This window comes from Lissotriton helveticus, chromosome 12 (genome assembly GCF_964261635.1).
Source record: "Lissotriton helveticus chromosome 12, aLisHel1.1, whole genome shotgun sequence".
Lineage (NCBI taxonomy): Eukaryota > Metazoa > Chordata > Amphibia > Caudata > Salamandridae > Lissotriton > Lissotriton helveticus.
This window is the reverse complement of record NC_136073.1, coordinates 223,772,309-223,798,445: the sequence shown is the minus strand read 5'-3', so window position 1 is coordinate 223,798,445 and position 26,137 is coordinate 223,772,309. Positions and strand designations below refer to the sequence as shown.

Sequence of the window (26,137 nt, the reverse complement as noted above, 5' to 3'; positions counted from 1 at the left end):
CCCTTGGGTGGTGGATACGATTTGTAGAGAAGCTAGGTTTGCCAGGCAGGGGGATGTCCAGACCCTGGGCTTATCATATTTTTATCCACACAGACAGGTTTCTACCCTGAAGGCCCCTAAACATGGACGACCCGCCACTAGGAGCTATCCTATGATAAGGACACCCCAACGTCCGCAATTCCCACCCCTTTTCAATCATTTTGGCCCTTTATCTGATCTTGAGGCCATTGATTGACTTCAAATATCATCTTGCTTACCCGAACCCATAGAAAATCCTGGGCTTGGGGCTGAGAGGCAGGGCCAGGAGCCTCCACAGCTTGTAATCATAGCGGAAGAGTGTATGGGGGCTCCAGCACTAGCAGGGATTGTCATATCACCACCGAGGGAAGTGGGAGTCCCCTTGATGGCCGGTAATAATCAGAATACCATTGGGAGAATTGAAAATGGGTGGGACGGTAGGGTTGGACAGGGCACCCCTGCAGTTTTAGATGTGGTGGCCCCTCCTGTGGTACCCACATCAGAAACACTTACCCTTGTGTCCTGGAATATTGCTGGGGTTAAGGGCCGTATCCATTCTGAAGATTGGCTGGAGTTTATGGATAAATTCGACATCATCCTACTCCAGGAAACCTGGGCAACTGACCCAATATTCAGGCAGGGTTACGTAAATCTCTTTAAACCCGCCATTAGAAGTGCCAAAGGGCGAGCCTCAGGGGGCTTATTGATCTGGGTGAAACAATCCTTGGGATATCATCCTATAGAACTAACTGTACAAAACCCGGACCTCCTTATTGTCAAGTTGAGCAAGACTGGCCATCGGGACTTGATCCTGATCAACATATATGCTCGAGGTTTGCCGGGTGGCCGCTCTCCCCCCCTGTTGGAAGTATTGGACCTGAACTTGGCAGCCTTAGATAGCAATAATGTTATTCTTCTCGCTGGAGACCTAAACTGCAGCTTCGAACCTTTACTCGACCCAGGGGATAGCTGGGGCTCCGCGGAGGATGCAGCATGGGGTATTCCCGATCTGCTGTCCGCCAAACCGGTAACTGCAACTGAGGCAGCGGTGAATTGGATGGCTTTCTGTTTAAATAGAGGTTTTCGGGCCTGTAATGGCCGTGCAAGATCAGACCAGGAAGCCAACTACACATTTGATAACGGGTTACGAAGAAGCCGTATTGATTACATCCTGCTAAAACTAGGAGACTGGCCCCTGCTGGTGGACATGGAAGTACTTTCCCGTCCAGAAAGCGACCATAACCCCTTGTCCCTGCAACTAAGGTTGCCAGGACTTGTGAGATTAGAGGAACCCGGTATCTCACAGACTGGGGACGCCTACCTAACAAACGATAGGAAGAGGTTAAAATGGTCAAAAATTGTGGAGGACGAATCATTGAGGAATAAGGTCACCAGTGTGGTTAACAACATATATAATGAGATGCTGACTTATGCTCAGTTGGGGGATAACCTCGAAACGGCTAACAATATCATAAACCTTCATAATCGTTGTTTTGATGATCTAAAATCTCTGCTTTCACTACCATGCCCCCAGGGAACTACTAAAGTACCTATCCGTCCCCAGAAATGGTATAATAAAAAATGTAGGGAAGCTCACACTCATCTGAGTAAAGCAATTAAGTCTCGGATCATGGGTTCAGTAAAAGCGGATAGACTAACCTATAGGAAAATACAGTGGGAAGCTAAACGGGAGTGGGAGGACAAGTACTGGTCGGACCTATTGGAAGCTTCCACATTCAATAACCCTATTAAATTTTGGGAAATAGTTAAGTGGGGGAAGGATCCGGACGCACGCACTCCCGCAAACCATGTGCCCCCCACTGAATGGGTGACTTTTTACTCGACCCAGTTCTGTGCCGAGAATCCAAAACCTTCCTGTCCCCTGGGAATGGCACCCCACCCACCCACCCAAGGCGAGAACATCATTTTCACAGAAAGGGAGGTCGAGCTGGCACTAGGTTCCACCATGCGAGGGAAAGCGCCGGGCATGGATCTTATACCCGCCGACCTGTTCAAAGCCAACCCCGCTCTGTGGACGCCATACATTATTAAGGTGGCCAATTCTATAGCTGCAGGTGTGAGAATACCCAAATCCTGGAAGGGGGCGGAAATATTACCTATTTATAAAAAGGGTAGTAGGTCAAACCCAGGTAATTACCGCCCGATTAGTCTCATTGACTCCATGCAAAAACTCATTGCACGCATGGTCCTGGGTAGGGTCCAAGGCTGGATCGAATCAGAGGACATACTATCTCCAATGCAGGCGGGCTTCAGGTCAGGAACGAGCACCATCGACCAGGTGTTCAGATTTTGTCTGATCTACTGGAAGGTGGTTCAGCTTGGCAGCGGTACCATCTTCGCAGCATTCATTGATCTGAAGTCCGCCTTCGATCTAGTCCAGAGGGATAAACTGTGGGGAGTCTTGAGGAGTTTGGGAATACCCGAGGGTGAGATGGGGGGGACAGGGTCAAGTGACGGAACCCTTCCCAGTTACTCGAGGTGTCCGCCAGGGGTGCGTACTGGCACCCACTCTTTTTTTATTGTTTATTGACCAAGTGGTCAAATTTTTCGAATCTACTCCGACAGACGCCCCGATGCTGGCAGGACAGCGATTTCCAATGCTCATCTTTGCTGATGACACCTTACTCCTCTCCAGAACACGTTGCGGATTACAGCGGGCGTTGGACCGCTTCGAGGAGTTCTGTGCCATCAGCGACCTCAAGGTGAACGTTGGAAAAACCAAGTTCATGGTTCTAACAAAGAACTGCTCTGTCCGGAGCACAGTTAGTATGGGTGGTGTCAAATTGGACCAAGTGGAGAATATGATATATCTGGGGGTCATGCTAGACAGCCGCTTGAGATGGAAAGCCCAAGTTGGTGCTCAACATCTTAAGCTTGCCCGACTAACTGGCTGCCTACTAAGTGAGCAAAAAAGATCTATCACCAAGCGGGTTACCCCAGCGCTTAAGATCTATGATGCAAAAATCAACCCAGCAATTTTATATGGTGCAGATCTGTGGGGCCATATGGATCTTACGGGTCTGTTTAAAATACAATGTAAATTTTTGCGCAACTTGGTAGGCTTGCCACAGTCGTCCCCTTCTATTCCCCTCTGTCTGGACCTGGGATGTCCTCCGATTAATGAGATGGCCAGATTCAGACTGGTTGCTTTTTGGAGGCGCCTATGGACTTCCCCTGACCTCACCTTATTCGCAAATGGGGTAGCAGAAGTTAGGTCAATCAGGGGTTCGGGGAAAATCCCCTGGTTCCAAATGGTAAAATCCATCTTGATGGACATGGGTCTAGAGCAGCTTTGGACATCTCCCGCCACCAGTATTTTTCCATCTAAACTGGCACCTAAAGAACTGTATTGGGCTACGCTCCGTCGGAATAGAGTCAATGCTTCCAGCTCCACCAATCTCACGGGTAGGTTCCTGTCTTTCAAGTTGGACCCATCCCGTGAACAATATTGGGATACAGTCTCTAAATCTTTGGACAGGAAACTCTACCACCAGTTCCGGGTGAGAGCACTGCCACTGAACACATTTACGAAAAATTGGTCAACAGGCACCACGGATCACTGTAGATGGTGCCCAGGCCACAAGGAAACCGTGGGTCATTTTCTGTTTGCTTGTCCTAGATATTTGGCACCAAGGGCCAAATGGCTAAAACCACTGTTTCAGCGCCTGCCTATTAGACAATCTGAAGAGGCTATTCGTCTACTAAAAACTAATACATCAGAAATTATCACAGTGAGTCTGGCCAAATACCTGGGCTGGGCCTGGATACTCAGGGCAAAATAATAGTTCAACCTTGGAGATTGTTGTGACGTACCTCTGTCTGAGCATTCTTTGTAGTTTGTCTATTTGCTCCTAATAATGATTGTTTTTTGACTCAATTTATATTATTTAACTGTATTGTTCCTTTCTTCTTCCTTTACAAATTACTGTTTGGAACCTATTTGTAAACCTTCTTCTTCTTTAGTAATTTTGTTTCAGGACTGTCTTTTATGCTGTTTAATGCTTATTTTATGATGTTAATGAATATGTATGTATTATTAATTAATGTCTGTTATTACCTGTCTTTTATGATTTCTTTTAATCGAAATAAAGACTTTAAAACCTGAAACCTGACATGAAAAGGTTAGAGAAAGAAATAAAATATCTGCAAAAGAAAATAATAACCCAACAGGCTGGCACAAAGTGCACATATGATCAGGTTAATTGCTCACAATCACTCACAATGCAAGAGAGCAAATGACTGAAGTTGGCTAAACCACTGCCCCATTGTGTATGCTGTGGTGGGTGGAAACAAAATGTAAATGACCACTTAACAGACAAACGGAGGAAGAGGGCTGAACCAAAGGCCTCTAAATAAAATACATTTACTCTGTAACTCTTGTCACTGTTCTTTGCAGCCTCGTAATTGGACAGCGCAGGCCAAGCGACACTTCCTTTCCATTCTGAGGAGCATGGACCAAGCACAGATTCATTCAGCTTCATCAGTTCTGCTTTGTAACATGTCTTAAAGACATTGACAAAACCAATAGATCTTGCATAGGTGAGACCTACTGGTTTTGCTAATGCTTGTTAAAACTTCGTACTTGTCATATTACATATTGTCTATTAATTAAATTAAAACTTTAGCTAAACCAATATGCAAATAAATAAATAAAACAGTAACGCAAGTATCAGGAACATTTAAAAAGTGTTTGCTGTCCAAAGGTAACCCATCCATGTATCTGAAACAAAAAGGTGTTCTCCAGGCAGACAAATGGAAAACATTACTTTCAAAAGCAGAAGACTTCATTGTGACCAAAAGTCTGTCCCGGACTCAGCAGGTTTAGATACAAGGTCCATTATACATAGCAACTGAAGTGTTTTAGAAGGTGTTACCACTAAGAGCCTCTGAGACTCATTTTGGCCAGCAAGTGGTCGTTACGTGGTTGTATTGATGCCTACCTGAGATGTTACCGTGGTGTCCGATACTGGTGCTAACTGGACGTACTGGACCTGGATATCGTTTCCTTGAAGGGTGGAGCCATCCAGTGCCCCCGTTAAAGGATCAGCCGCCACCGCTATCAACTGCGCTCCCTGTAGCACCTACAAGGAAACAAAAGGGAAAAGACTGTAATTATTGCAGCTTCTCTTCTACAGAAAAAGGCTCTTGAAAGACAGTCCTCATCAGAGATGCTGTACAAGACATCTGGAAGGAAAGAAGTGATGAATGAACATAACTAGTCCACAGAGATGTCCTCCAAAGATTCTGCAAGGGTGGCACAGAGCAATATTGCTACTTTTAAACCTGTTGTATCATAAATGCAATTGTGGCATGTATCAGTTGGATATCGGTAACCAAAAGGCATTATCCTCTACACACTTGACCAGGCCAATACACTCAGATCTGAGCCTAGCACTAATGACTGGCGTTCACCTCAGCGTGTTCTGAGCAGAAACTAATCTTGGGACACTTGGCACCTCCAGAGCGTTACTGAACCAAAATATGTGTGTAGGGAAGTTTCACATTTAAAAACAGAAACACGCTCAAGGAGCTTTTAATTTGAATAAAGTGTGACACTACAGCCTACTTCAAAAGTCGTGCAAAACAGAGCGCGAGTTTCAGTGGTTTTTGTTTTATTTTGTAGCCATACTGCACCTTAGCTATGTGTTTTTCATTGTATTTCTGAGGTTTTCTTAAATGTGCTATAATGCTTTTTGTCCTTCATTGCTTAGTGGCCGTCACATTAGAGAGGAAACTTAATGAAGAATTGATAATTTGTGATATTCTGCAGCCCTTGTACGATAGTCTTTGCAAGTCAAACTATTGCGAGTTTGCTCTGTTTTGGGCAGGTTACACACAAATCTCATTAATAAATATGTCACCTACCGACCTAAAAATATGTTTACATTTGAATTGGATAGCCTTTTCGTGGGTAAAGTCTGGCCTAGAGACAGCTGTTTTGCCACCTTGCTTCTTCTAAAATGTTCATAATTAAAACACGCACCACCCACCCACCAGGGTAGAGAGCAGCCATGGTTAGCTTTGGTAACAGGACCTTACAGTGCTCCCCAAACGAAACAGCCTGTTGCAAGACTTTGACTGGGAACCCAGAAGGAAAGATTAAGAGGACCAGAGAGGGTGAGGGGGCAGGGGGAGGGGAGAAACAAAGAAAATGACATGGAGCAGTAGGAGCATAACGAGAATAGGACGTGCAATCAATAGCAAAACACGTTATTTCCTCAATATTAAGGTAAATCATGGTATAAACACGCGCCTTTCTTGCTTTAAAAAGAAGTATGGGTAGGAAGACAAACTGGCACCATTTACAAATAATAACATTGAATCTCTCATCTGAGAACACGTATTGGTATCAGTATAGCTCCTGTTTTTCTCAAGTCCTGTCACATTGTTATGGCACAGGGCGGGATTAATACCGAAATTTCGCCTAATTCCTCATAATCCCTCTTTACTCATTTCAGATGAACATCTGTACTGGTACGATGCACTGGTTTGCTGCAGAAATGGCAAAAAGGTTTTTAGTCAGACAGATGTGTCTGAGCTCCAGCTTTGTGAGACTAGGGGGCCGATTCCGATTCAGTAAAATCCCTTACAAATAGCCGTACGGAGCATATTTCCCGTACAAATCGTACTCTTAAACGTCCCTGTACGTACGATGAAGTACGATTCGGACCCAAAGCAGATCTCCGTACGAATCGTACAAAAGACCATACGACTTAAAAATCCGTACAAATCGCATTCGGAACACGCAGTACGCGACGTCCATACGGATCTAAGCAACATTTTCCGACCCAGCAAGTATGATTCGTCTCGTCAACACTCCGTTTTCTACAGGAGCTCAAAACGTCCGGAAAAGTAGATTTCGACTCGAACCGCGTACGAAACGGCCCCCCCCCCTGGGTATGGTGTGTTCACCCCAAGATTTCAGGGGTACGGTGCATAGGGGTATGGTGCATAGGGGTACGGTGCATAGGGGTACGGTGCATAGGGGAACAATGCATAAACCCCATGATTGCATGGGTACGGTGCGTACACCCCATGATTGCAGAGGTACTGTGCGTACACCCCATGATTGCAGGGGTACGGTGCGTATGTGATTGTGTGGCTCTCTGTACGAATTGCTCATATGCGACGTTTTCCGTACGGATCGCGTTCTCATTCCCCGGATCGTACTTGTCGGGTCGTACAGCATGTTTACGATTTGTACGGTTCACTTTGAAGGTCCGTATTGTACGGATTTTCCCTTGTTTTTCGTACGGTTCACAACGATTCGCTCAGATATTTTTCATACGAATCATGCTATGCGATTCGGACGGAATTGTACGATTCGTACGGAAAGGGCTATGGATTCAATTAGTCGTACGGATTAGTTTACCGAATCGGAATCGGCCCCTAGGTGTGCTGGACAGCAAAGATATTCACTACCATTTGTAGTGCCTTAGTATAGTGGTAACTAGGGCCCCGCGTCCTGGACAGACTGAATGAAATAATGACATAATCATTTGGGAAGTGCTAAGGTGTGGTTATTTAACTGTTATAGGATAATAAGAAGTTTCAGTTTGCATGTTGTACACTGAATAAATACGTTGGGTACGCGCTTAATGTGTGGCGTGTTCTTGTGCATGTTTCCGGGCTGGGGAGGACGCAACAGCTATGATCCATATGGTTCAGCAGAATAAAGTCTAGGGAGCAGTGAAATAAATGATTCCTCTAAGGAAGTTCGGATCCGGAGTCCACCAGAAAAAAAAAAGAAAAAGCCACAGTTTCATGGACTGGCACACTTTCCCCAAATCCCATAGAGTATTTTTGGTCAAGAAATTAAAGGTACGATTGATTGCGTGGAGCTATTTCGATTTCAGTGCCACCCACACGCTTTGCATTGGGTCCATATGGCACTTAAACCTGTGCTGGAGGCCGCATTGAAAGATATCTACACTGAACTGGTCTGATAAATCACAGTCTAATGCAGGCACATAGAACTTCATAATACTGATAGAATAGACAAGATAATGAAGCAACGGCTACCACATACAGATCTTAGGAGTAAGCTGGAAGGAAGCAGGGTGTACTAATAGCAAACAGCTTCGATGAGCGCAGTCATGAATGCTAGGATGCCTGATGCAACTAACATTCAGTGACAGGAAGCACAGATGCAGAGCAGAATAGTCTGTTTGTGATGGACAAAGTCACGAAATTCTGTATTGATGATGGCATTTGAATACGAAAAGAAGTGAACGAGGCTCCATGGAGTCAAGCATTTTTTAAATGTTTTACAACTTTCCAACATAGTTTAGTCTAGTAGGGATCGAACTCTCTCCCCATTTCACTATGGCAAAACAATGATGGAAAACTCTGACACAGAGGAATGAGTCTCTTGCAATGACCCCATAAAAATGTGTGAGTCTTGGTGTGGCCTGGATGGAAGGTTCACTTCAAATCATTTACAAAAAGAAATCTAGATAGACAGTTTCTCTGTATGCTCATAATAAGCTGGAATGAATATTCATTCATACGTACAAACACAAGCCCTAGAGTGCAATTCAATAGCAGGTGGAATTAAGCTGACATGCTGCCTGGAAGCTGACTGGTTTTTGAGTTATTTTCAGTGCAGAAGCCAAAGGTTTTGAACCAAAGTGCTCAGGAGCTTTAGGCATATGGAAAGAATAGAAAATAGTTTAACAACATTTGCAAGACCGAGGACAAGAGTTGCGTAGGTTCACAATACTAGGTTACTATCATCATTATCTTAGTTTTGCATCTTTTTGCACACCATTAAATCTACTTCATAGCATGCAACCTCCCTGGTAACAAATCATGCTATTCCCTAATCAGAGGAGGGGGAGAGGGGGTATGGAAAGAAATGCCAGGGATATGTTACTATATTTGTAAGAACAACTAGTTTCTGTGGCTTTCCTGGAAGACGTATGGTCAACACATATTATTAAGAGGACATTAGAAATAAGGCGGAGGCCATTTCATATTAAACAAAATTTTTACAGCATTTGTTTAACCCAGTGCTTAATTTGTAAAATATGAAGTGCAGGTGCTCAAATATTTGTCGGAGGACACACCCACTTTCACATGGCTCCACCCACTTCCTCCACTGGCCCCACCCAGGTTCCGCCCATATCCTCAACTGGCACTGATGAAAGGCAGATGTGATACCCTATCTGAATTTCAGCAAGGGAGCCTTGCTCCAAGTAAGGTTTTGATAGGAGGTTCCCCTGCCCTGTGAACATTTTGAAAAAGAATAAATTAAAAGTGCATTTAAAGCACAATTTTGGAATACATTAGCTAAAATGACTAGTGCATTGAAAAGAGACATGTGAAACATTCCAGTGCTCTATGCGCTGATGTAGGGAAAGGACAATACTCGTATGCATTATAATGCCTATCCCTCGCATTATGGTGGCGTGACACGGTGGTGGCCAGTGTTCGGATATTAACATCATTGTCAAATTAGGGTAGCCACATGTTGTATAATGGTGGCCACCATTGACAAACTGAGGGCATCCTTGAACTTATGATGCCACCCTGATTACCGTTTTTAATATATTTGGGGCATCCATAGTATTAATGGTGTTGAGACCTGACACAAAGGTGGCATTCACGCAATGGTACCCATTATTGGCCTATTGTGTGGTCCTTGGCTTTATGGTTGCTATCTCTGGCATAGCAATCTACATGCAGCTGAAGTCTTTGATAACAGTTTTAAGGTTACTGTAGATTAGGATTGAAATTTATGAATTGCAAGTACCAAAACATTCTATGAGACAAAAGCCGTAACCCTCTGAGCTACCCAAATAAAAATACTGTTCTGTGATATGCAGAATAGACGTTCTTTGTAGCAGGCATGTTAACTCTCTCTCTGTCTGTGCTACTGCAGAGTCAAAAGTTGCACGAGACAACTCTGATCTCTCTGCAGGAGGAGTATGATAAATCATCACTTTATCTTTCACTTACCTACAGAGTCACTGAGTGTTGGGTAAATAATTCCTGCTGCTCAGCTTGGTCGCTGTAGCTGGAGTCTGTGGGGCCACTCACTGCAGACCGGTGATCTGACTGATAGTTTTGTGATGTGCTGGAGACAAGAGAAGACTGGCCATCTGCAGCTTGTAGTGAGGGTGAGAGGTCATGGTGTGGCACGCTTTCAGAGCTGTGCCCTGCATTTAGACACACAGCGCCCACTTTTAGTCTCACCGTGACTGACATAGCCACCAAAGAATCGCCACAACCAGGCGAGAGGAGCACTGTTCAGGAAGTCATGCAGGTCGTTGAATTGTGAATTCGTTCGGCGGCAGAAGCAGTTCTTGGTGATGGCAGGATCTTGAAATTAAAACATGGTGCTGCTGCTCACCATGCACGGACCAGAATCCTTTCCGTTGTAGTGGCTACACCAGACATGAGAGTCCCTCTTGGGTATGCAGCTCTATCTCAGCTGAGCTGACAGGAGCGCACATGCATGAGCTGGCGCCAGCCACAACAGTGCTGTAGATGGGGTGAAACCATGAAGTCCGGGGGCTGGTGCTACGATTAACGTTGCAGAGATAAGATAAAATCTGCTCAGCACGCGCTGGGCCCAGGCTGCACTCGGCAAACTTAAAAAGTGCTTGAAAATGTGTGCACACGCACCAGCGCAACAAGGTCTGAGGCCTTAACAAAACTGAAAGCACGCCACAAGTGAAGCATGTTTGCAGTGCACGGCACCATGGTACGTCGTTATATGTGCGTCTTTCACAGAGAAATAGTTAGCATTTGAAAGATAGGGATATTTTCTGGCGTACAGGCTTGGATGATAGTTCTAATATGCCTTTCAGTCACACTGTGTGTAGTTCCACGGCTGGAAATGGTGGCACCACAGTGACGAACGAGGCAGAACACAGAGCATATCCCTTACAGTCTGTTGCTGCATCACATTCCATTAAACAGACTGTGCTAAGATGTCGTTTGATGTTACACTATGTGGCACAACATGCACCAGTGCTGTACACAGTCACACTTGCTCACTGCCCGATGCTGGCAACCTCACCTGCAGCTATGCCAGGGCTTCTGAATCTGAACTACAGTACTGTAACACACCCAGCACCCACTGACTGCAGACAGCTGCCTGCTCGCGCGCGGCTAGCTTTAAAAGAATATTTTAATACGTGTGTAGTTCTCGTGTACTTGTTCATGTTAAAGAGGAAATGGGATTCCAAAGAAGGCAAACAGAAAAGGATGTGCTGAACAAATGACGTGAAGCAAGAACATTTTCCAGAGAGTCTTTTGTTATTAAAACCTACAGCGACATTGGCTAATTGGAGTGAAAGACGCGAACTGCCTCACAGTCAGTTTACCAATAAACATCGTTTTCCGTTGTCCTGTCAAATTCAACAAATTACTTTGAGCGATTTAAATGTGGTGTTACTGAATGTTTTTTGTTTTTTATCTTTAAAAAATATACATATGTTCATATTTAGAGTGGTTTCAATCAGCCCTCCTCTATCGGTCTGTGGCATTCGTATTTTGGTTACTCTTACCACAACACTCATTAAGCACATCTGAGGATCAGTACGCTTCACCCGTTGGCTTCCAGCACCGTGAGTGATGGCATTTTACTTATCCGCAACCGTCATAAAAGTAGTGCACTTTTGTGCCAATGCTTCAGGGACAATGTTTCCTTTTAAGATATATTTTTTTAAAGTTTGCGAGTGCCTGCCAGCTGCCTACTCATTGCTTACAGGCTACTTGCTTCATTTCTCAAACCCACGCTTTACTACTGACCATTCAACACAGGCCATTGACCACGTCTGAACATTAAATCAATAAAAATAAGGTATGCCACAAAACATTCAGAGATGTCTGCATGTGCAAATGCATGTGTGCAGATGAATGGATGGACATCTTTAATTGGTTTATGGTATTAAACACACTACAGGGTGCACTGCAGCCATAAAGCACTGACTGGGGGGACTCACTTACTTCAACGTAGAACATACCAGGGCAGGCTCAGGCAAGACCGCGACTCACGAGAATTCGAGTTTCCACGCAGCTCATTTGTGAGTGAGTTCAGGCAGTGACAGAGTCCTGGCGCCTGCTGCAACTGCACTTCGTCTCCCTGATCCTCAGCAATTCATGGATTTGTGGCGCCACGGTGGTCAATCATGATTTTAAACTCACTGCACCTGAGCAACGTGACGGCCGGTGCGAGCAGACAGCTGCGCAGTGCACGATAGGATTCGAAATTGCAGCAAAAAGTTAAACAAGAAACACTATCAGCCTACCACAACAAAATCCAGTAGCGGAAGGTGAGCACTAGCAGGACATGACGTCACGTCAGTCCCTGTGGCGCCAGCCTGTATCACGCAATGGGCTAATGTCTCCCAAATTGAAACATTGTAGGCGCCTGCCATCAGCAACCGGCGCTACTAGCTCAGCCGACTCTAAGCCTGCGAGAGCAGTACGTGCAGGCCACATGTTTAAGGACAGAAGGCAGTGAATGGTAACAGCTTGTGGAGAGGAATATATTATCGGGCTGACTGGCTCGCTCTCTCAGCTGAGTGCAGCACTGCACAGCAGCACTCTTTTTCACTCCAGAGACAGTCTGTGCGAGTGTGTAAAGTGAACAACACCGCAGTAAGGAAATTATATTTTATTTTCTCTTTGACACATGATGTATAGACTGCAGTGCAGTCGTGCAGTTAATTTAAGTTGTAGACCCGGCCCTGATAAAAAGGTGCCGGTGCTAAGCACCGGAAAGCACCGGCACAAATTACTCCATCCAGAAATTGCCAAGAGGAATTTGTGACTACATTCTCTCCTTGATAATGAAATGTTAGTTCACCTGCCCTTCACTTTGATTTTATTGAGACCAACCACATTGTTACTCAATACAAAATTATTTACACAATATTAGTAACTATGTTACCTTTTTTAGGTCGAGCTTACTAGACAGTGGATGCCACGTCTGTTGAATGGCATATTGTGGCTTACCAAGAACATACAGGTGCTTGAAACCCCTCCATTGCTTACTTTTGGTTGGCTTTCATTGTCACCATTATTTGCCTACTTCTTACTCATGTTCCAGGCCGTCAATTTTGCGTTTGTCCTTTAAAGTGGCTTTGACTGGCAGCGCTGCTTACACTGCTTGCTGTTCAAGCACTATTAATTTTTGTGTGTGAACCACTGCATTAGAGAGTGTGTGTTTCCTAGCCGTCTCCTTAATGTACACCGTGTTGCTCTCTGTTGCCTCACTGCTCTCTGATTCCCACCTCTATATCCCCCTCCCTCTTGCATTGGCTTGTGTGGTTCTGCCAATTAGTTTCCCCCATTTGTGTCCTCCATATTGCTTTCCCGTAAACCCTGCTCTCCCTTCCAACTCGGATTTGTAACTAAAACGAAAAAAAAGTGAATGCATCATTTTGTAGGCACACGCATGCAAGTGCACATGCCTACAAACATTACACAGATGGCTGCGTCAAGGATGTTTTAAGTTTTTATTTAGCCATACTGCATAAGTAATGCTGTGCATCATTGCTAACCATTTATTTTATTTATAAAGTTTTATATAGCGGGAACAAGATCCCGAGGGATATCAGCGTGCTTTACAATAGGATGAGAGGAAGGACATACATGCAAAATCGACATCAAGTAGGAGTAAAAAAAAACAGGAATGATCGCAGATTCAGGGACAGTTGCCCCAAAAAAGAGCAATAACAAATGATAGTACAATGTCTTCGAGCAGGTGAGCCTAGCCCAATTAGGGGAAGGATTTCATAAGGAATGTTTTGGCTTCCATTGGCAAAGCGAATATGTCACAAGGTGAGACCTATTGGCTTTACCAATGCTTTTATGAAAAAACAAAACAAATGAACTGGGAGCATAAGGCCTAACAGATTGTATACTCCAAAAGGTCAAGCTGGTCTATTGGGCCACTACAGAGACAAGACATAAATATACAAAAACATGCACACTGCAGAAGACACAGGATGGCAAACCATAAAGTATGTAAAATTAGCAAAACTTGCATTCTAGGGTATAGGCACAAGTTCACAGATCTTGAAGTTCTCAAAACTACATGTACACAATTCAAATCTAAGGTCTTACTGCCCTAAATCAACAAAAGCTCCAAAAGCTATGGTGAACACTGCAATGCATCCATGTATCTTCTCCCAAACCATCTATCACTTATTCCTTCTGACCCTAAAATTCAGCATTAAGCATGAGGCTTCCATATAAGATGAAAATCATTTGACCTGTCATTACAGACCTTGGGAATGCACACATTTTCAAGAGCATAGTCCCTAAGCCTGTGAAGCATGCAATCATTGAGCCTTCGTTAAGAATCCATATCAAAGGAGTGCTAGCTAATGAACCACCTAATCTCCCTTGAATCCCCATAAATGTCTAGTAGTAGTAGTAACACCTCCAGAAGTATATGAAACCCCACTAGCCACTCCATGGTGATCTCTAAAGCTACTGACCCACGAGTAGTGATTAAGATGCTCTTGCAAACACATGATGATGTCCTCAGACGAAGTTCAAAAACCAGCAGACACACTCCTGTACTTTCAGACCACCATACCTGTGATTTTATACAGTCAGAGCGAACCCCTCTGATTGGATAAAATCACAGGGATGGGTCAGCAGCCCATCATGTTTGTGTATGTATTTAAATAATTAAACTTTGTTTTAAAGCACTCAATTTCCTTAAAGGAAACAAATTAGTTTAAAAAAGAAAAAAGTTTTCTTTCTTTAAAAGTTTCTCAGAGTTGTCGATTGTACCCTGATCCACTGTCTACTCCAACAGAACATTATTCCTCAATTCACAAAGGGTCCAAAGGAGACCCCCTCTCTTTTGTGGATGAGTTACCAACCCAAGTCAGATGGAGGTAACGTTTCAATGGTTTGTGAATGGAATTATTGTCGCAAACCACTAATACATAGGGTGCATGATCAACATTTGGAAGGCATGCCCAGACCTCATCTCTTCCAAACAGTGGCGTAGCTAGACGTTGTGCCGCCCTTGGAAGTCCCTACATTTGCCACCTGGCGGGCGCATGTAAGAGCACAGTTGCTAGCGATTCCTGTAACGGCTGCAGGTAAGAGCAGGAGGGTTGGGGGGAGAGGGAGGAGGCCACCGGCCCCACAACTCATTCCCTTCCCTGCCCTCCCCTTGCTATGCCATTGCTTCCAAATACCAAATCGGTATCCAATCACAATCCCACTTATGAGTCTGTAAAATTCACACACTACTATAATAGGAGTGAGACACAGGAAAACACTGTTTTGCAGTTGCAAACTCCGTTTGGAGTGTTTGTAACCATAAAAATTATAAGTACATCTAGCCCACTATTTTTTTAGTTTATTTCAGGTCGGGTATTTTTGCTTTAGAAAGTAAGCATTTCGCTCAAAGTAAATCACTCTTAGCCGTGCCCCTTGGTATTACCAATTTCCAAGTTTCAATTGATGGCCTAATGGACATTTTTCAAAATATTCTGAAAAAGCCTTTAATTCATTATAATATCCTTTCCACACTTTACGTACATCATGACTGAAACATAACCATAACAAGATTGCCTCTGCCTGGTAAGGATGTTGTGCTATTCTATTCATAAAAATATTTGCATAAGTGGTGCAAGATTGCTGACATCCCAGTTCTAAGTCCTGCAAAGAAATATCCTACTACCCTTCTAGGGAAAAAAGTTTGTCCACAATAACTCATCCACTGCTTTAATTACTTCGCTGTGCGAATTATTTTCATATAGATTCTGTGCATCACATGTAAATATGATCATTGTAGCTTCAAGTACATTTTCCTGATACTTCTCAAAGACGTGTTTCTGTCCTTTAGAACGAAGGAACTTCTGTGGCTATAAGAGTTGGAGATGGTGGGAATTAGAGGAAATGCCTTTAAGTGGATTCAACCATTCTTCCTTAACCTCTTCCATGCTCATGACGTCTCCCGGCCGTCACGGTGGGCGTGTGCTGATGACGGCCGGGAGCCGTCATGACTACGCCCGTGATCGGAATGTTCAGCATTGCGGCGGAATTCGCGCCGCAGTGATGAGGTTAATAGCAACAAAAAAATATATATATAGGGCGAGTCGAAAACTCTAGGATAAAAAGCTGTGTGTCTTGAGTCTTTCTCTTCACCTTTATTATTCAAAATATATAAACAAAACACTTGCTGCATTTCTTTTTTTTTTTTTTTTTTTTTTTTTGAAAACCTTTATTGTACAGAAAGAGCTCACAAATACGGGCCTACAACCCACCGGGCTGGCCACCACAGAGCCGAGTGTCAGGAGCAATGCACAGAGTACACCAGTATACAAAGGCAAAGAAACAGGAGAAATAACAAGCATCTCAGAGCAAGCACAGGAGATAAGAATTAGAAAGGTAGTTTTCGTATTTTTTAAAGGACGGGTTAGGGAGTACAGGAGTATGGCGGGCCGAGAGACAAACCAAAGGGGTGGGGCCGCGGCGGGCAGCAATACAATGATCGTAAAAAACACAGGAGAAACAAATACGAAATAGGCATACCAATAAGCACCGGTCAAAACAAGAGACATGAGGAAAGGCCACCGCACACATCGTCCAATGCCCACCCACCGCAGCTACCACCTGTCCCACCGAACAGCACAGAGAAGGACCCAAATACAAGAACAATACGAAACGGACCCCCAATAAAAGAAAAGAACCCCGCATAAGGGGGGGGGGGAAAGGAAGGGGGAAGAAGGAAAGGAAGGGACTCTATCCAAACACCCGCCCCCGGGCGACGAAACAGGAAAACAATAACCCGGTACAAAATAGACATTAAAATACAGAAAACACACCCAGCAAATCAGAATCATCGTGATACCGGAAAAATACCCCAGAAAGACACCAGGGGGACAGACGACGAGACAGAGCCCCGAAAGAAGGGATACACAAGGGCCATAGAACCAAAAAGGGAGAAGAAAGGAGGAAAAAGATCCCCCAAAAACAGCAACAGACCCCCCCACCCACCCCACAAGCCCACCCTACACCCCTGCAGAAGGCTACGGCCAACCCCCCAGCAGCGTGCCTGTCGCCCTAAATAGAACCCGAAATATAGGAGAAAGAAACAAGGTAGAAACAAAGGCAAAAAAGAAGGGCTAGGGAAAGGAAGGAACATTACACACGGGAGAGGGCAAAAAACAGTATTATCTGCAACCATCCCACCACCTGTGAAAAGGGGAGAGAGGCAAAGCCCACGGGAAGTTAAACGATATCAGGATAAGTTTCAGGAGTCCAACGAAGTTACGCAACATCACAACAGCACATGTCGGTCATAGATCAAAAAACAAGACTACCGCATATAATAAGTCATTTCAGCCCTGTCCGCTTTTGTCCAAGGTTGTAATCATCCAAACAAACAAAGTCCAAACGACGAGGGACACAGGGTTCAGGAGTAAAGCCAGCGGCAGTCCTGAGGAGAAACGTGAAAGAAAGTACGGAGGATACAAAAAAGTTACGGTACAATCTTCGCACCGCAGGCACAGTTCTATGGACAAGTCCAACGAGGCAAGCCCAGCTGGGTCGGCACAGGCGCCCCGGCCGGGGAGCCGACGCGATGAGAAACAGAAAGGATCATCGAGGCCTGGACAGGATGCAAACGGACCGCAGACCAGCGGCCGAGGCAACAAAGCAGGACGACGAAGGGCGTCGGAGAGTCTCCAATCCAAGGATGCGGTCTCCGCCGGAGGCACAGAGACCAGGAGCACACCAGCCGTACCCTGCAACAAGGAAGCAAAATCCAACGATGGGGGCCCGCATAAATCGAAAAGTGGGTCCGCCTCCACAGGGGAAACAGGCGCAGCCACGGAAGTCCGCCAGGAGTATAGTGCATCCAGGACAACTTGAAGTGCAGGAAACCCTTCACAAGATCCGACATCCGGGCCGTGTGGCGGGCCCCCAGTGCTCGCCCAGGCCCGGCAGAGAATCCCAGGGTCGGCCGCCATCTTAGGAGCCCAGCAAGCCCTCGGTCGTCGGGGGCCCCGGCCGGAGCAACACCAAAGCAAAAGGAGGTCAGCCGAACTGCGGCGGGGCGCCCCAAGGCAGGAAGGAGACCCACCAGAAGAAGGATGTTCGGCGGCCCCCTCGTGCCGCCGGCCCCGTTCTCCGAGCCCGGGCGGAAAATCCAAAATGGCCGGGCCGGGGAACAAAGGGGGGACCAAGCCGGACAAATGAGGAGGCTCTCCCGCAGGAGGCAGCGTCCGCACCCCGAGGCCCAGGTCAGTCGGGTCCGCCAACGGGCACAGCCGGCCTATTCGCACATTAGCCTCCGCAACCAGATCCACAGCGCCAGCAAGGGCCGACCATCGCGCTCCGTCACGTCCCGTCGCTGCAAGGAGGTCCAGGCCAGTCCGCCCCGAAGGCTCCGAGCGGGACCACCGCACAGGATCGACAGCAGCCAGGATCACCGGAGCAACGGGTAAGTGTCCGCAAAGTGCCCGCAGTACCGAAACACCGCAAGGAGGGCTTCCCGGGGCAGGAGAAATACAGGATAATCGAAGAAAACAGGTGGTTGAACGGAGCCGAGCTAAAACGCGGCCATCTCGGTCGCGAGTTAGGCTCCTCCCCCTTGCTGCATTTCTTGATGTTAACTGACACACAATTATCTAAGCCTAAGAAATGAACTGGGTAATCAAGCCAGTGTAACAAAGTCCTTGAATAGTGTACGCTGATAGAGAAAATGAAATCATTTACTCCTAACAGGTATCCAAATGGAACTTCTAGTGCATGGAGACACAATTCTATCATTTTACCACTGCTCTAGTGGAATCCCCAACATTTGGGCCATGCACATTTAAAATTCTCCACTGAAATTAATACTGTGGCCAAGTGAATCAACTTTTAATTTTTCATACTCTGAAAGATACTACCACATATGCACCAACAACGATTCAGTACTCTTATACCTGGACTACCAAACGTAGTCTAATGTATTTTTGATATGATGTTGTCAACCTCCTTAAAGGTCCCTAGTCCTTTTTGGATGAAAATCAAGGGACCTCAAAGAGAAGGAGAGGAGAAAGGACATATAAGACTCCAATATAAACAAACTTGGCATCTTTGGCATCTTTGACAGAAGTGACTGTGTTCCAGAAGGGTAGGTTTGGAAAGATAGGGCCCCTGCATACAAGATAAACTTGCCAACTGCAGGGAAAATACTAATAATTGAGAATAAACCTAGGCAAGTGACAATATACATTCATGTGCAGGCATAGTACATACACAACAAACTATTTACTTCCAACATATCAGATAGCATAAATGACTACTTATGTTGTTATCAAATTATTTTTTAATTATTATAAATGATCTTATTAAAAAAGATAATAGATAGTTTTCTATATACAAAACACAATAATTTTCTACAGTGTCCTAAATTGCAATGAATACAAAAAATGATGCATGTTTAGTTATACACATACATTTTTTTCCCTTTTTCTGTGTATTTAGATGTGCATTCCAATAAACTAATCAGACCATGACACAGTAATAAGAAAGTTCACAATTTGAATGGCTGAGAAGGTAGAGGAGGCTGGCGGTATGTTGGCACACTACACGCGTTACGGCAGGGATGCCTTCATCAGGAAGCCGTCACATCCTTCACTAACGTATTGCTACATCAATAGATATACTCGGAATAGATTATTTCTGTTATTTTTGGAATATCTTAGTATATTCCGTATGTATGGCTCTAAATCCCACAGGGATTTATGGTGGTGGCCGAAAGCAATAATTGCTTTAGGATCTTAACTGATATCCACGACAACATTCACTGATGCGTACAATTGAAAGAATGATCTTTAGGCTACTAGGGTATCCGGAGCTGGAGGAGAGGACTGCATTTCACTGCGTTATGTGGGTAGTATCGTCCGCATCTCGCTTCACGTTCGCCTAGCTTCAGAAGGGGCCATACTCCAACATGGAGCCCAGATATAACATCTGGCAGTTGATGCTAGACAGAACATCTGACAAAAAAGCACAATTGGACTTTATCTCGCCCACCAGTACTCCCACCACCTCAGGCTATTCACTAACAGCGACTGCTGCGCCTGGCTTCACTACCTCCTAAATAGCATTGAAAAAAATAAAGCTGAAAATGCACGTTCATGGTGAATGATTTAAGCACGCTCTGGTCTGATATCCTGGGCCCAATCTTCTGGATAACCTTTGTGGGTTGAGGAAACATTTATTACATAAAGGACCATTGTACATCTGTCAAGTTGCGCAGCTCTCAGTGTACATCTGGTCTCCAAGGCTCTTGAGTGCTATCAAAAAGCAGGACACTGTGTGCTATGATGGACACCTGTGAGAACAAGAGCATGTATACTGAAATAACTGCACTAGCCTAAAACTAATTTCTAAGAATGTTTTTTAAAGTGCTTGCTTAAATAAAATAAAAATCACACATTTCAATAGTGCTGGAACAATTTTCAGATCTGGGGTGCTACCATCAATGTTACATCACCGAATTCATAGGAATTGTGAAAACTTCAGATGTCACACATAAGAATATGTGCCAAGCCCACTCAACAGGGAGTGGTAAGGGTGTTTTCTGTAGGTGGTGGTGCATTTTGGAGCATACTGTTGAAAATCTATTATTTTTACAGACAGCACAGTCTCCATTGAAATGGCCACTAAATTCGCATTGACATGCAGTTTTACTGATAAAACCATAGTGCACAAACAATATTGTGTGAAAATCTTGTTTCAGCAAATATTTAATGTTTGCAGATCATCAAGTAAAGTGCTTTGATTTGTTTTAATTCTATTACATTCTCTTTTTATCACACTTCAGAATTACAAAAGCACGTGTTTCATTTGTGCTTTCCTAACTTCGAATATATTTTGAAATATTTGTACAATTCATTTACAGCTATTCAAATTGTGTGGTAAGTAAAAAACTGAAATTCTACAGCCTTTCCTTTCACACTCCTTGTACCCCACCATGATTGTTAGACAGATCCCCTTACAAAATGCTCTCACTTCACAATGAGAGAAAGAATAGTTGAAAAGGAGTAGGAATGCTGATTAGGTACCTAACCTCACCCAAACTTCTACATACCATATCCACTTTGTCATTTGGAATTACCATAAGTATGTCCTTGTTACATACACGTCCATCACTAGTATGTAGAGCATGTGGCCACACACTCATCACATGCACTGGAGGAAAAAAATCCTTGATCCACCTTTGGACACATGACCTGGATTCTTTACCCTCTCTCACTTTTACCACATTGTTGGTTGCACCACTGTTGGAACTGGGGTCACCAGCTCCCCGAGGGTAGCATGACACGAGCAGGTAGGCATCCGAAAGCTTATGTGTAAAGCGACCATACAGCACACACAACCACTGAGACGGAAAACTGGCCACGCAATGAGTGACGCCACTCCAGTGAGCTTGTGTAAAAACTCAAGTCAACTTTATTAAGATAGAGCAGGATCAGGGTATTAGGAATTCATCATAAAATTAGCTTCATAGCTCTTTTTTCAGATACCTGTGTGTCAACACTTGGCATTAAACTTCAGTTGAATAAATATTAGATATTCCATAAATATTAAATATTGGATAAATACATTTTTAGTAAAACACAGGCCTGACCTATGCCTTGCTTCTTATCACCTGTAAGAGTTACATTAAAAAGTCATGAATACAACACTGCGTTAAATACCCATCTTCATTTCCTCAGGTAAGCGAAGAGCATCTTCATAACAGTAACATCTCTCCGCTGTCGGAGTAAGCAGTGCCTTTAGTGATAATAAAAACATTTCATTAGATGTGTAACATCTTATTAACCTCAGAATTAAGCGGCCATAACTCACCTCCTCTATTAGGAGTAAAACTTATGAGTACATAAAGGATGTATCATAAATAACTTTAGGTTAGAGTTAACCCCTTCAACGGTCAACTAGGAAGACCCACCTCCTAGACACAGGTACTGCATTTTCGTATTTAGGAATAAACCTCTCCTCTGATGGGAGTAACCATTTCCTTATATCTCTAGAGGCCTACGGGAACCACTGCATTAGGCTGGAGTAAACATGACATGTGGCCCCAAAAACATTTCACCACGTAGGGTTAAGCGCCCCATTACCTAAGGCAACCAGTTAATTACTCTCTTTGAGCCAGCATAGGAATTTTCATGGAGCAAGAACAAGCGTTCCATTGGGTAAAGTAAACACCTTTCCTTAGGTAAGGATAACCACTTTCTGAGGCAGCTAACAGCATTCAGATAACACTGCCTTAGGCAGAAATATACATATCCTACGTTTGGGGGCAGAACATTTTAGTACCTAGCTGTAGGGGTTTCAGGAAACCTGGCACTAGGCGGGATTTAACATGTCATCAAATAGGCCCTCCAGGATTGCAGAACTAAACAGGACTAAACATTTCCTTTTGCACAGATCAGCATTTCCTCATGAAAGGGAAAACATTTTATGTAGCCAGAATGGGCATCCCCTTAGGTAACTGAGGGCCTTCCTAAAGGCAATGCACTACAGGAGTAACATTTAATTAGCCAGTACCAAGTATTTCAATAAGCCCCAAATATTTCCTTGGCCCCTCCCTAAGCCCTACATCAGGCTACAAATGAACATTACATTACTTCCAAATAAACATTTCAGTATAACAACCCCAGCATTTCATTATGACAAAGTTGACCCAGGCCTTAGGCAACAAGAAGTCACATTCCCCTAGTCAGGGGTTAACTTTTAAGGGCCCACCAGTCAATCCGGGCCTCCGCCCAGTTCAGGGAGTGCTGGGGGCACAACGGGGCCACTGGGGCCCAGTAACAGCTTTTCCCAGGGGAGGGGCGGACACGGGGCCTTCTGTGGCCTCCCGCCCTCCTCCCCGGGGATTACCTTAATCTTTGGGCCGGTCGGGCCCCTTGCGGAGGTTTCCGGCAATGTCTGGGCCTCGTGGGGCTGGTGACTGCTGGTGGGGGCTCAGGGAGGGCTCTCACTCCATTCGGAGCCCTCCTGTTTGTTTCCCGCTGTGGGGCCAGTCACGGGGCCCCGAGCCTAGGGCTCAGTCAGCCCTGAGGGTCGGCAGGTCGGAGGGGGCTCCTACTTCTCCAGGCCCCCTCCGTGACGATTCTCGGGCCAGTACGGGGCTTCAGAGACTTCCCGGGCCCTGGACCAATAAGGTCGCGGCCCCGTGGGAGTGTGGAGCCGGCCGCCAATGGCAGCGCGGCCAGCTAGGGGCACAATCTCCTGGGCCAATGAAAGCGCGGCGGGGCGGGATCTCTGACGTGCCCCCGTCACGTGATGCGGACAAAGGCTTCAGGCCTCGTCGGGCCTACTGCGGCCTGACAGGAATTTGTGGACTCCGGCGGCCCTCTCCTGGTACCGGGGGCCGCCGCAACGACATACCCCACGGGGGAGCCTCCTCAATCCAGACGCTTGACCAGGGCAGTGATGAGGGCCGCAGCAGGTCTCCGCGACGGCGGCAGACAGCGCCTCGCAAACACAGCGCCTCGGGGCATTAGGCACTCGGCGGCACCACACAGGACGTCGATGTCAGCGCTTCACAGGAGACAGAAGGTGAGCGCTTGGGGGCAGACTACCATAACAGCGCTTCTCAAGGGAGGCACAGGGGGCATCCCAGCACTCTGCAGGCACAGCACTTCTCGAGGCAGCAACCTCCTCCAGCACCTCAGCGCTCCTCACAGGATCGGCAGGAGAGCGCTGGGTAAGCAGGGCAGACAGCACAATCAGCACAGGGATCCAGCGTTTAGTAAAGATAGCGCCTGGGCATTCAACAGGTTACAGGCTACAGCGCCTGGGCAGCTTCTTCAATAGCGCTTCAGGTCTACTTATACCAGGGCACAAAGCAGAGCAGCACTCGGCAATCAGCAGGCTCAGTGCTTCTCACAGGGTCACAGTAGATAAGCGCTTGGAGGGCACTATAGCGCTTAGCCAGCAGACAGTTCATTTAAGTTGGAATCAGATCAGCAGGACCAACAGGACAGGACACACATCCGTGTCAAACCAACCAAAGGGATCCCAGGTGGCGTCAGGGAGTGTGGGGAGCAACACAGCGCCAATACCTGGTTGATTTCTTAGTAGTCCTGTGGTGATTTGGTTTCTTCTTGGCACAGCTGTTCCTTGCGCCCTTGTAAATAGCAGTTGGTTTCTTGTTTCCTTGAAGGGGGTTAAGTTGGTGGCTGGTGTTAGATCTCCTCAGCCAATCCCCTCAAGTGGTCCCTGGGGGTTCCCTTCCGCGGGGCTAGATCAGAGGGGGGGTACAGGATACCTCAACACTTGAAAGGCAACACCTAGGCCCTGTCTCTTCCAGTATCATAAGACCCTGTCCTGACCCTCACTGCCTATCCTCCTGCGTAGGTTCTTCCCCAGGTCTCCCCTCAGTCTCTGACAGGAAAGTTTCCCTCCCTCTCCTTTTATAGTGCCAGTTGACAGTTGGTAGTGGCAGTTGGTGTCACCTCACCTCTTCCAGAAGGTTCCAGAGGCTTCCAGGAGGTTCCACCACTCTACCTATGGGAAGGCTGGCAGGCTAAGATGGATACATTGCCTGAGGGTTCCAGCCAGCCCCTGGCTACTAGAATGCACCAACGTAGACCTCGCTGCAGCAGCAGAGGTCAGTGGCGGCCATGTTAGGGGTAGGAAGTACCTGTACTTTAACACTAGTTTTACACTACACATGCCTTTGTCCACTACACAAGGCCTACACACTGTTGTTTCAGTAGGGGCATTCTAAATTAAAAGGGGTAAAAAGCAAAAAAGATTCTGGGGGAAAGGGCCAAGTCCCACAACCACGATATCTGTCCATGACTTTTTTCTGACATCTAGCACCCTCCCTAACTTTGACCATCAATATTGACATGCCACATCCATTCTCTGTTTAATATAGATCCTGAAACACATCCTCCGAGTAGAACAAAAGGAGAGATACCAGTTTCATAGGGTGTAGAACATATACTCCATAATATTTCACTCATGGCACGTTTCCAATTTACATTATTGACCAATGTAAACTGTATTTGATCTTTCAGTGTGCAATAAGATGGCTCTATTAAACCATTGCTCCTAGGATGATATAAAGACATACAGGTATGAAGTATTTCATACTTAACCAAAAATTCCTTCATCTCCTCTGAAAGCAGTTGAGTCTCATTATCAGTAACCAACTCAGTGGCATATCCTTCCCTGCTAAAAATATTTAGCAAGAAGCCAATAATAGTGCGGTTCTCAATATTGTTCAAAAATCAACTTCAGGCAATACTTTAAAAATACTAGAAATATCGAAACCTATTTTGGACCAAGGAGACATATTCACCTCTATTGGAATCACAGGGGATGGTTTGGAAGAATGGATATTGTCACTAATAACAACGTTTTCACAATCACACACAAATTGCTCCACTGCTGTAACAATCCCTGGCCACCAAAATTACTCTCTAACTTTTCATTTAATTGCACGTATGCCTAAATGCCCCTCATGGGCCATCTCAAGTACTTTCTTTCTCAAACTAACTGTCGCCACCAAATGTTCAAACCTTCGTACCAACCCTTTATCACTCTTCAACTCCGATGCTTTGTGCATACAAGGAAGAAATTTAATTCTCAAGTTTTTGGGGTTAGGTTAACGCTTTCAATCAATTTTCTAACCTCAGAAAAAAGAGCATCTTGAAATTGCACAATTGGATACCATCAACATTTTATCAGTAATATACACAACCACCTCATCACTGACAACATCATCCTCCACATTCAAATGCAACCTAGATGAAAAATCTCCAACAATATTTCTTCTCCTAGGAATATACTCTGGGAGTGGCCCTCCCTCCTCCTTTTGTACTGAACAAATCTAACCAGGGGTTTATGGTCTATACGCAAAGTAATGGGGTGACCCAACACATAAGTTCTAAACATTTTGTCTACCCCACCACAACCTATTGCCGCCTTTTCTGTAGCGGAGTATGTAAATTCTGATCCTCGCAAAGCTCTAGAGGCAAATGCACTTGTTTCTTCTCTTCCATCTCTTCGTCTTTTGAAGTAATAAGGCACACAAAACGTAATAGCATCGGTTATGATAATGCTAAGATCATTACGATCGAAAGATTCCAAA

At 45.2% G+C, this 26,137-nt stretch overlaps 1 protein-coding gene across 2 annotated transcripts in view; it reads right to left on the bottom strand.

The window, feature by feature from the left end:
• The window catches only part of BANP (BTG3 associated nuclear protein), a 1,144,281-nt gene that overhangs the window by 91,064 nt on the left and 1,027,080 nt on the right, over nt 1-26,137 (bottom strand). For both annotated transcript variants that reach the window (XM_078669175.1, XM_078669176.1), the window contains one exon: nt 4,980-5,120. In XM_078669175.1, coding sequence (XP_078525301.1) covers nt 4,980-5,120 — 141 coding nt within the window. The remainder of the gene's footprint in view (nt 1-4,979; nt 5,121-26,137) is intronic.